The sequence below is a fragment of the Seriola lalandi genome, unplaced genomic scaffold (assembly GCF_002814215.2).
Source record: "Seriola lalandi dorsalis isolate HSWRI2012SDOR001 ecotype SW California unplaced genomic scaffold, Sedor1 jcf7180002054466, whole genome shotgun sequence".
In the NCBI taxonomy this organism is placed as follows: domain Eukaryota; kingdom Metazoa; phylum Chordata; class Actinopteri; order Carangiformes; family Carangidae; genus Seriola; species Seriola lalandi.
The window spans coordinates 115395-127729 of NW_019525019.1; the positions used below are offsets into that span (position 1 = coordinate 115395).

Here is a 12335-nt window from a genome sequence, read left to right on the forward strand (position 1 = left end):
ATATACACACACACACACACACACACACACACACACACACACGCCCTCACCCCATTCACCCTTCCACAAATCGTCCATTATGATATAATCCGTGGCTCTGTGCTGCGCAGTGATCTGTAAAGAGCTCTAATCTGCCAAACTGTCAGCCGCCGCCGCCGCCGCCACCGCCGCCGCCACCGCCACACACTCACCGGGAAGTAGAGGAGCAGAGAGCCGAACAGGATCGTCTCCAGCAGCAGGAGGCCGGACGCCCGGATCCTCTGAGGAGGAAGAAAACAACAGATAAGAGAAGATGTGGAGCTGGTTGAGATGTTAAAGGACCATACCAGTGTAATTTAATAATAATGTAGTTTCTCACTGAGGGTTGTTTCATCTCTCTTTCTGAAAATCTAAGACATGATACTGGGGTTTAAATTAAACAGGTATTATCCATCCTTCCCTTACGGTGGCCCTGAGAGCTCAACTCACCGACGCTTAAGAAAACACATGCAGAGACACAAACACGCTGCAAATTCAGTCCTACAGCTCAAAGGAAGTGTTTCCAGGGGACACCAAATACTGACGGACCTGCCTGGGACTTTGTTGTTCAATGCCCAATTGTGACTTTTGAAGTTAAAAGCATTGAATTACAAGTGCGTCCCAGCAGCTTCCTCACTTTTTAGCGTCCCTTGAACACTTCTGTTGAGTTGTACGACTGAATTTGCAGCGTGTTCGTGTATTTGTTTTCTGAGGTCGCAGTGCGTCGAGCTCGCAGGGCCATTGTATCTGAGGGTTTTCATGGGAGCCAATCCCAGCTGACACAGGAGAAGAGGCGCGACACGCCCAGGACAGGTCGCCAGTCCGTCACAGGGCTGACATACAGAGAAGAACAGCTGTTCACGTTCACCTACAGGTAATTTAGAGTCACGATTTACCATAAACCTTAAATTCAAGTTATTTCACCTTGATACTTTGAGACTTCTTTCAGACGACTTATAAACATGAGCCGTTATGTTGTTTTAAGCTCTTTGACTTAAACGAAATAAGTGAGTTGAATGAATGAACCGCTGACAATGAAAACAAAGCAAACCGTCATGTTTAATTCAGTCCCTGTTCCCTGCACATTTATAATTTAACGCTGACACTGGGAGCAGCCTCACATGTTGACTCTGTACCGACTCTGGTGCAAAGTTTTTCATGTCATATGAAGAACTGAGTGTTTAAACTGTGAAAATGTAAATCTGTAGTGCGTTTGTCAGCGAGACTAAACAGTTGTTGATTCAACTTAATATCGTAAGCTTGTTAAACTTGTTTCCTTGTGTTCAGTTAAATCTAGAACTAATAAAACTACTTTGATTAAACATAAGTTCAGTTAACTCATATTTTTCAGGCAGCAAAGGAAGTTATGCTTTTAAGATAAACCAGCTTAAATTTATTTACAGTGCACATGTATGAAAAGTATGAAAAGAAAAACCCCAGCATCATGTTTCGACTTTCTAGAAAGTTATTGCAAGATACAATCAATATCAAATTTCCCTTTTTGTCCCATCTGTGATTGATATAAACGATTTAGATTCAAAGATCAACTGATAAAAAACATTACTCATAAGACTTGAGACATTTTCGCTGAAGAAACAGCAGAATTTTACATTATAACACAATGCATCATTATGGCTCAAACTCCATCCATACGGTGGCCCCGCTGAGCCAAAAGACGTGACTCACCCGGTTCCGACGATGCCTGTAGGCCGCCAGCATGCTGACGAAGATGAGGAGCATGAAGACCCCCTGGATGGCCAAAACGGCGGCCCTGAGGAGCCAGTCCTCCTGCACCCAGCAGGGGGCGCCGTCCTGACAGCTCTTACAGCCCGGCCAGCACGGGAGACAGATGGGCATGTTCGGGTAACACATATCGCCACCTTCAGTCTCGTTCACGGGGCCGCCATCTGCATCACAAACAGACACATGCATCTACGCCTACACAGACCCATGTGAAGGCCTCAGATACATGTGACTTACACCTCCACGCCCCAACACAGTGCATACAGACAAGTGCTCACTCTGGAATCAAGAGAGTTTTCATGTAATGTCTCTAAAGGATTTTTTCTCCAATCACAGGAAGCCTGGAATTAATTTCAGGCTCACAACTTTGCATCTGATTCCCAAGTGTTCACATGAAGGAAGCCAGTGAGGGATCATGTCCTTGTTGCTGCACTGGTGACTGGGCGGGTAGCAAACCTACTGTGAGCGTCTGACATGTGACAACCTGCCAGGTAGGACGAGGTAGATCAGCACAACTGGACATTTCACACTGGCAGAAAACTGAGTAAAAGTTATGTCTATAAAAGTTCCAGTTAATGAGCATTTTTTAATTTTTATGAGCCAAGACTCCTCCAACCCCCCCCCACCTAAATATCATGACACGTTTGCTTAGTTTATCAAGTCTTTTAATCAATCATTATTTAAAGGTAAAGCTAGAAATTGCTTAAGTGCTACTAGCTATAAAGTGAGTCAAATCTCAAAGCAAACGTAAAATGATGCAATTGCCACATCATTAGCTTCTAGGTTAAAGTGACCAGATTTCTGAAATGAAAATGGTCAATATATCAATAATATATCCGATGTTTTATCTATGGAAGGAACAGTCCCGGTTTCATGTATTTTGACCATGGTAACAGTTGTACTGTAATAAACTATGGTGAAAGACGACTGATAAAATGACGACTCCCTACCTTTGAAGCAGTTGTGAGGTCCAATTGTCTATCTATTCCTTGATTATTTATATTCCTTTAGTTCATAAGGGTCCACAGATCAAAAGAATCAAAAGCATTTTTCATAAAAGTTTGTGCATATTGTCGTGTGAAGTCCTTTGCAGACTGGGATAACTTCTTCACTTTTTCCACGTGTGTTAGCTAGTGTTAGTTAATGTGTTAGTTAGTGTGTTAGCTAACATTTACCTACTTTTACATCCAGTCATGTAGCAACATTAGCATTCATTTGGAGTTTCTCCTCCTCCTTTTAGCTCTGTTTTGCTCTGGTTCCTCAGATGCTAAATGCTAGTTGTTGCTAACTGCATCTGTCTGCTGTGCTGAGCAGGAGTACAGTGAACTTTAGATTTTAGCTGGACACGGCTTTCTGTGGAAGATTCAGCTTTATAGTAAATGCATGGTCTGTAAAACCAAAACTATAGGCTAAAAGAGGCTAAAGCTTCCGTTAATGCTGGACTGAAAACTGCATTGTCCTGGCTTCACTTTCATTTCTGCAAATCTGAGCTACGAGGTGAGTTAATTCATTCTCGTTAGGTCAAGTTGTACATTTCCATCATAAAAGAAACAAATACAGGGAAACAACATACATCATATGTCATATCCTGCATTTAGTAAAGAATAAACAGAATTTTAAATAAGATGATACTAACTTCTTGATGGAAGAAAAGACTCTAGTTTCATCAATTAGCTATTAAAACTTTAAAAATCTAATTTCTGTGAGTTTTTGTTTTGTTTAAATGGACTTTAGATGTTGTATAGGATTTTGAAGAAGCCCAATAGTTGAGGCAGAAACCTCAGGAGAGCCTCTTTAAGTTATTTCACCTGTTGTGGACAGAGGTTAGTGATCCACTTACCCGCGTCCTCAGGGGTTATATCAGGGTTGTAGTAGCCCTCTTTACAGCGGCAGCAGTACTGACCCAGTCGAAAGCCCCGGCCTGGAATTGGCATGCACTGCAGAGAAACATGAGAATTTATTTATTTTCCTGTTGTGTGGGGTGTTTAAGGTTTTATTCTTTTTCCTTTGAATAACAAAAATACCACAATTCATGTTTTTTTTTTAAACAGATTTTAAACATATCACTAATCTACTTGTTTTTCCTACATTGTCTCCCTTTAATTTTACTTTTACTTCTTGCAGAGCTTCAGGTTTGAGTCCCCGTGATGGAAACAGTGTCCCAGGTAAAAATCCTAATCAAACTCAACTGGAAAAGTGTTAACAACGGTCAACCCAGTCAGGAAAGCTTTGTTACACACAGTTACACACATGCCAACTTGAGAACTGCCCAGTTACAGTGAAGACTTTCTACCACTGGCCATTAACATCTCCCACTGTCTCTGCTGTCACTGAGCAAGGCAGGAAAGATGGACTCTGTTAGTGCTGAGGGTGCAAAGAATTAAAATAGGTGACATGAATATGATTCAAAGCCTTTAAATAATATTATTCATTTAATATGGAAGAAGAATTTCTCACAACAAATTAAATTTTCATCCTTGACGTATAGGAGTTCAATGTTTTACTAAAGGACATGTGGGCAGGAAGAGAGGGGATCAAACTACCAACCACCTCAACTATCAGAGACCCGCTGTGCCATCTGAGCTACAACCCTTTAATACTTCTGTGTTGAATCTTTGCATTAATCGCATTTTATGACTCTAATTCCTCAGAGTGTTGCTCTCACTTTTCTCTATCATCTCATGATCATGGGATGTAACAGTATTTGATCAACCCATGGATTATTAGTAATGGATATCATGCACTAAGTAGGTTTTACATGTCGCATTAATATTGAACAGACATGGTGGTATTTACATTAACATGCATCCAACGGTCTCAGGGTGTAAACACATAGATGGATCACTGAACAGGCCTACCAGGCACAAGAGGTCACACAGTCCCTGGACCTGAATCTGTTTGATAGTGACATTTATTGGAAAATCAAACACACGAATACGAAGAGACACAAAATGATCTTAAAGACACTACAAAGACACGGGACATGACTACAAAAATTCACAAAAACAACTACAAAGATTCACAAAATAACAGCAAAGACACAAAATAACAACAAAGAAAATGCAAAACAACTACAAAGAGACACAAAACGGCAACAAAGCAACATAAGAATTACAAAGAGATGCAAAACAACTAAAAAGAGGAGAAAGAGGGAGATACAAAACGACTACAGATAGAAACAATGGCCACGAAGAGACAAAAAAAGACGGCAAAGCAACGTAAAACAGCTGCACAGAGACACAAAACGACTGCAAAGAGACGAGGAAAGCAAACAGACAACTACAAACAGATGCAAAACGTAACGTAAAACAGTTTCAAACAGGCAAAACACCAGAGAGACACAACATTATTACACAGACGTACAAAACTACTACAGGGAAACACAAAATGACAAAGAGTAAGAAATGTTTGTGGACAAAAGAGATGCAACACGATCACAAACGGACATAAAATGAATCTTGCTCCTATGTGGGAGTGTGGGAGGGGTGGGGGCCTTTTATATGTCTATGTCCAGGGGCCCATTGATTCATAATCCGTCTGTGTATAAACATATAAAATTAAATGGTATTTAAATGAACAAAAAAAAAATCTGAAACATAAAAATGAATAGATTAAAACCAAACAAGGTTAGCAAACCAACACCAAGGGCAGCAGTAAGTGTGTCGCAGGTTCAGATGATTTTGAACTGTGAGGACGAGAAGCTGTGTCACATTTCTGTTGCTGCTGTGAAGCTAACTGTAGCTGAATGAATGAAGGTTAAAAACGGGGTCACAGTACTCTCTCACTCTATTTCCTGCTGATGCTAGCATCACTTTAGTCAGTCGAGACAGAGACACACACACACACACACACACACACACACACACACACACACACACACACACACAGGGATGCTCTGTGTGTTAATCTAAGTTAAAAGCTAAATGGATACATAATGCCTCTACTGAGAGCATTATCCTTTTCTAGAGAAATCCTGTTCCCATGTGTACACACACACACACACACACACACACACACACACACACACACTGAACACACACACACACACACACGCACACACACACACACCGCTGGCCTCACAGACGTATATACAGACTCACAACCCCCTTATCAGATGCTCAAAGACCTAATGGCACAGGCTGAACATTAATGTGATATGGATTATACGCAGCGCTCAACTTAATTCTCTTCACCGTTGCATCTCAATTCAGCAGTCGAAGTAAATCAGTGGATTCACTCATCCGTCATGTTTAAGTTGAACCCGCAGGTCGTCACACTTTAGTGCATTCAGGGAATTAAGCCCCAATAGATCAAATGTATTATTACAGATCACCTGAACCAAATGTTTCACTGAGGATCAAAGTGTATCTGATTAACTGCTGTAGGATTTCATGTTAAGGTGCTCCTGCTCATCGTTGACATGTCTAACACTGGAAATTCCTCCTTATTAATATATTCTACCTGCCTTAGGTAGTTTTCCACTTGTGCATGGTGAGCAAGGAAAGTATGTCCATGCAGAAACATTGAAAACAGATCTCACTGCACTACAGCAAGTTGATCAACAATGACCAGTGTAAGGCTGTTTTTTCTATTCAGGAGCTCTAAGTGTGAAAGTGTTGGACTACACAGAAACAAAAAGGAAATTAAAACAGAAAATGAAGGAAGAGAAAACGACAAGACTGTAAAATAATGCTGCATTCACATGCTCCTCGGATTGGTCCCGAGTCGGAAAGTCGTTCTTCCAACTTGGGTTTGTCCGTGTGCTTTAAGTCAGAGGGTGGAAACAACATGGACGCTACAAAGATGTGCTGTATTTCATTGGTCAGAGCGTTAAAACAACACGTTTGTTGCCGTTTCCAGTAATTGTTTTACAGGGTTAATGCTAATAAATAACTTTTCTAACTAACAGTTACAACTAAATACCATATTACAAATTTAATGTTAGCAAAGATTTGCACCGTTAATCCAAAGTTTCTCACCATCAACCAAACATTTACTTCTGTCCGCCATGTTTCTGCATATAAAACGTAAACAACTCGACAAGTTGTGTACCAAAAAGTTTCGCCAACTTTCCAGCTTGTTGTTCCAAAAGTTTTACATGAATTTTACCATTCGGAAAGTGATTTTTTTCAATTTTCCAACACCACATGAATGCAGGGTGAGACACAAGACAGCGCACTGCAAGAAGAAATGACACATGACAAGATGAGACAACATGAGGCAATGAGAGGAGACAAATGATGAGACAAGAAGGAAGTATAGGTTACAGGAAATGACTGAAGATGAAATGACAAGACAAGAGGAAGCAAGGAAGGACATGACAAGACAAGATGGGTGAGAAGACATGAGGGCAGGGCAGGACAAAGTCAAATAAGACAAGTCAACGCAGGACAGGGGAGGGAAAACCATGGAGGAAGCAAGGAAAGACGAGATGATGAGATATAAGAGAAGACGGAACAGAACAGGAAGTGATACGGTATGAATGGACAAAGCAAGACTACACGAGATGGGACGATACATGACAAGGTAATAAGAGACTAGACATGTTAAAAAAATGAGAGAGTAGAAGGCCACAACCAGGACACTTGAGCCAGGGCAGAAGAAAGTGGGTGACCCACTACATGCTCTTCTCAGCCAAAGGGTTTGAATCCTCTAAGCCAAGGTAGGACAGGAAGGACAGGACAAAAGGTGCCATGTGGATTTGGGGATTTTTCGGGACCATTCTTCTCTTGTGTTTCAGACCTCTGTGAGTGCGGTGCATAAAGGGGAAGTATGTCAACGGGCTGGATTATCACCATAATCCATCAGATCATCCCGCAGCCCGCCACCCAGCACAGCCATCCTTAAATAGACGGCTGAGATGAGAGGTAGGGGATTGGGTCTGGACAGACGGGCCGGCAGGGAAAAGGGAGACTGAAACATAAAGACTGGTGGTGGTGGTGGTGGAGGTGGAGGTGGAGGGGGTGGGCGAGCAGACAGAACAGTGGAAGTAGGAATGGGTGAAAGGATAAAAAGGCAAAAAGAGAGTAATGAGTACAGACAGAGAGGGTTTAAACCGTTTTGAGAGGTCGCAAACAGTTTAGACAGAGTGTATTTGTGTGATGTAACTGTCTCAGTTCAGACCAGTGGTTCCCAACCATTTTGTCAGGTAGACCACAAGAGGAGCTCAAGTACTCCTGCACCGACACTACTACTTATTTCACTGTATTAGCTTTAGCAAACTTTTCAACGGTTCATATTCTTCTTCTTATCCATTCATTTTAGCTATTAACCATTTATAATTACCACTTATCCCTTATTGTTAGCTGTTCCCCATTTATCCTTTACTTTTATCCGACTGTCTCAATCATTTAATCAAAATGTTTAGGTTTTTCACTGTTTATCCAGCACTTTTATCGTTTTAACTGTCTATTCATCACATTAAGCTAACTATTGATCCGTTACTTTAGCCAACCATTTAGCCTACCTATTGTTTAGCTAGCTTACGAAACAATTCATCCTTTATTTTTAGTTAACTTTTTTACTTGAAGCTAACTATTGATCCGTCAAGCTACCCTATTATCTATTCTTTAGCTAGCTTACTGAACCATGAATAGATTTTTAAATACAATACCAAACAACAACTGAAATATAACCTCCTTGGTAGAAGTAAGAAACCAGGCATTAGTGACTTTTGTTACCAAGTGTAAATGAGCAGTTTGGTGCTAAATGAACAGAATTCAAAACATTTCTCTGCTCTGTTTCAGCTCATAAGAACCAGGTCCTTGTATCGTTGTGTTTACCTCCATGGTGGTGCGGTTGCATTGATGTGTATCAGCAAACCAGCTGTCTCCTGTTGTACACTGGTTTAAGTCGATGTCCTGGATGTTGACGTCCACACGGATCACACCTCTGATGCAGAAAGACAAAGACACACACAAGAGACAGATGAGTGTCAGACAAACAACAGTGGTTCCGAATATCATCACACTCATTACAATAATCTGTTTTTCTCCTGCAGCTCCACATTTCCTCTGTGTGGCCTTTAAGTGGATTCCTTTTGCAAATGTCAGATTTTATCCAAGTGTGTTGATTCAAAAACGCCTTTTATCCCGAACGCTTATCAAACGTTTCTGCAGAGTGCTGGAGGAAAGGTCACATGGGGCCAACACAGAACTAGAGAGGCAGGTGAAATACAAATACTGCTGCTGTACGTTTCAAAGCCTTTGTCCTTTTCAGGTACTTTGGAAACAAAAGGTTTTATTTATTGACAGTCCATATCCAAATCTACGCCCCAATGTGAAGGTGTTGCTGAATTGTCCTGACCCATATATTTACCCATCTCAAACAATCACACCATTTTAACTAAGGGGAAAGTGGAGTCACGTAGTTTAGGTTGGGGTGGATGGATAGGTCAACAAAAAACGGGAATATGACACAGGAGATCAGTGTTCGATTCCCATGTGAAACCAGTGGTTTATGTTGTTTCCTATTAGCCGTGAACGTTCGTTGTTATCATTGTAACCATGACAACAAAGATCGTCTGATATTGAGGAAGTACTTATTTTATCCCAAATCATGATCTTTTCCTAACCCCTAAGTTTTAATGCCTGAACCTAACCAAGCCATGACCGCGGCCACGGCAACGTTGGGTACACGGCTCGGTGTGTTTATTACGGTAACCATGACAACCGATGTCTGGTAGGGCAGGTATTTCAGGAGACACTCCCATGGGTCGTATCAGAGGGTTGAGGAAACGACCCATGTGGTTGTTTAGGTCGTGGGACTGTGAGATTTGTGTGTTTCCTGCGAAATGTTGGTTATCAATGAAATATTGGGATATGGGGGATAATGGAGCTGGTGATGAGCGATGGTGAATCTGAAAGGGTCAGTATTTATGGTTTAGTTTTATAGTATAGTCTGGACCGTCTCTGGACACTGGACAAAATGAGCATCAGCTAATATTGATTTAAATTCTCCTCCTAAAGCAAATAAAGACACGAGGTCCTTTGTTAAAGAAGAACTTAACTGTAAGTAACAGCTGAGCTCAGCTAATAAGAAAGTTCTGTAATCAATCCAAACATTTATCTCCTTTGAAATTAGCTGGAGAAATATTTACTATTTATTGCCTCCCTCACCATTTTAATGAGTGGATCGAGAGCAGAGTTCTTGCAGCATGTGGATAATTAAGACATGAACGTTGTTTATAAAGTAAATTAAGCACAGCTGGTCCAATAGATTTGTTTGTTTATGTCAGGCTTCATTTTATTCTGAAAATCCCGTTAGCAGCAACCTGAAAAACAGAGACACCTGGACAGGTGAGATCTGATGTCATAGTCAAAGACCTTGCCATAAGTTCAGGAGCTGAATGAAAAATAATACAAGAAGTTCTTTTGATATATTTAAAGATGAGTTTGAACTCTTGAGTTGTGTTGCTCCTGCAGAAACGGCTCACAGCAGACGGTCGGTCCAAACAGCAGCGCTCCACCTGGGTTTCATGCATTTATGTTCTTGTAACATTTTCCTGAAACTCTTCCATGTAAAGATTTCTGTTAAGTTTAAAAGTTCTCTGTTTAGAATCACGACACAAGTCCGGTTTTCAGCCAGGTTTTATCAGCAAAGATCAGATCAGAGATGTTTCATTAACCCCGTCTACCTACAATAACATCTTCAACATGTGATGGATCAGGTCCTCGCACACGCCTACCAGACAAGTCATTGTTTACACGTCTGTGATGTCTCGTTCTACGCGTGACTTGACACTTGAACGGCAGAGACTAAATGGAGATGAGCCACTGGGCTCGTCTTCTCCTCTACCTAACGTACTGCTCTGCAGATTTAATCGAGTGAAGCTGCTTTATTTCAGCGTTCTCCTTCCAGCTGGCAGGAAACATTCACGTTAAATAAAAAGCCAAACTGAATGCTCCACTTTTGCTGAAATCTGCTAGAAGATTAAATAATTGCTCTAAAATAAAAGAGTGTGTGTTGGGGGGGGGGGGGTTGGGGTTGACGATTAATATACAAGCCAGATTTAAAAATAAATAGTCAACATGTTGGAGCTTTAAGAAAATGTCTCAGGCTGATAGCCAGTCTGCCAGTGGACGATGTTGTTGGTTGAGCTTGTTGATATTGATCAGCGCCAATAACTGATAACGTGCAGATATTGGTCATATCTTGGAGTCACCAATTACAACAATACACCTGTGTAAAATAAGTGACATCATCAGCATGAGACAGCTTGGTTGTGTTTGTGTCTTTGTTGTAACAGTGTGTATCGGTGTCTTAAAGTTTTTGTAATGGCTCATCCTGTGTGTGTGTGTGTGTGTGTGTGTGTGCCTGTGCGTGCCTGTGTGTGTGTGTGTGTGTGTGTGTGTGTGTGTGTGTGCGCATGTGTGTGTGTGCCCTAACCTGAACTCAGGTGTCAGGTCGGGCTTGAGGCCGTAGAAAGATGTGGACAGCGTGAGGATCCATCCTGGCACAAAGCGTCCGTCCTTACAGTCCAGGAAGGGGGCGCTGCCCCAGCGCACCCCGCTGCGATTGGTCACGTAACTGTCACCCTGCCCCCACTTGGGCGTGTCCAAGGTGCTGAGGTCATTGAGGAGCACCCGCTTGGACAGGGCTGCCACCGGCTGGTTGGACTCTGGGAATTTAAAGCTTGTGAACCAGCTGTCGTCGGGGGCCGGGGCGGGCGGGTGCAGGCTCTCCCAGGCCTTGGATAAGTCCTGAAGGATGATGGTCTGCACCTTGGCCGCGGGGTTGCGGGTGGCGTGGAGCACCAGCTGTGGCACTGAGGCGGTGGGGTCAGCGTCGAAGGTGAGCAGGGCCCGCTGGATGAGAATGTTGGCCTCCAGGAGGGCACGGACCAGGGCGTGGTACCACTCCATGTCCTCCTGCACCGTGCTCTCCCGCAGGTCGCTGGCCTGGAAGATCATGTTGAGGAAGTTGGCAGTGCTGGCAAGTGCGTCCAGAGCCGGACGGAGGGGGGCGCTGAAGCTGGGGGGCAGGGACCCGGTCTGCCCCGGTGAGCTGTACGCCCGTGAGCAGCGAGCCTCCTCCAGAGGGGAAGGGTCTCCGGTGTACATGAAGGTCTCGGCTGGTGACCAGTCATCCTCCTGCTCTGTGGGAGCTTCTGAAGGTGTGGCTGCAAACCCAGAAGGCAGTGGGGGTGTGAGAGAGGTGGACGGGAGGGTTGAGGGGGGGGTGGAGGTGTCTGAAGTTCTTGTGCTGTTGATTAAAGAGTCAGTGGTGTTGTCTGCCTCCACCAGGACTCCTGAGGTGAAGTCTGGAGTCACCTGGGCTCTGAGGAGAGGTGGGAGCAGAAGAAGAAGCCAAACAGGACCCATCCTGGATTCACTCTGAGGATGAGGAGGGGGAGGGGAGGGGAGGGGGGGTCATACACCCACAACACCGTCTCTTCTCGGCTCTTGACCCCTCTGTGATTCCCTTGAGGAGACAGAATCGTCACATGGTGGCGGGGGTCTGGACTTTCCGCGGAGGTTTCTTCTTCTTCACATCAGGGAGGCGCAGCAGCGGCGGCGGTGCTGGTGCTGGTGCTGGTGGTGGTGCTGGTTGTGGTGGTGGTGCTGGTGGTGGTG

At 43.3% G+C, this 12335-nt stretch overlaps 1 protein-coding gene across 1 annotated transcript in view; it reads right to left on the minus strand.

Annotated features, from left to right (window-relative positions):
- gpr179 (G protein-coupled receptor 179) overlaps positions 1-12125 on the minus strand; it is a 25018-nt gene extending 12893 nt beyond the window's left edge. The window contains exons 1-5 of the mRNA XM_023411440.2: positions 11149-12125; positions 8544-8652; positions 3602-3698; positions 1705-1925; positions 192-260 (exon numbers count right to left, since the gene is read on the minus strand). Coding sequence (XP_023267208.1) covers positions 192-260; positions 1705-1925; positions 3602-3698; positions 8544-8652; positions 11149-12083 — 1431 coding nt within the window. The 5' untranslated portion in view covers positions 12084-12125. The remainder of the gene's footprint in view (positions 1-191; positions 261-1704; positions 1926-3601; positions 3699-8543; positions 8653-11148) is intronic.
- Between the last annotated feature and the right edge of the window lie 210 nt (positions 12126-12335).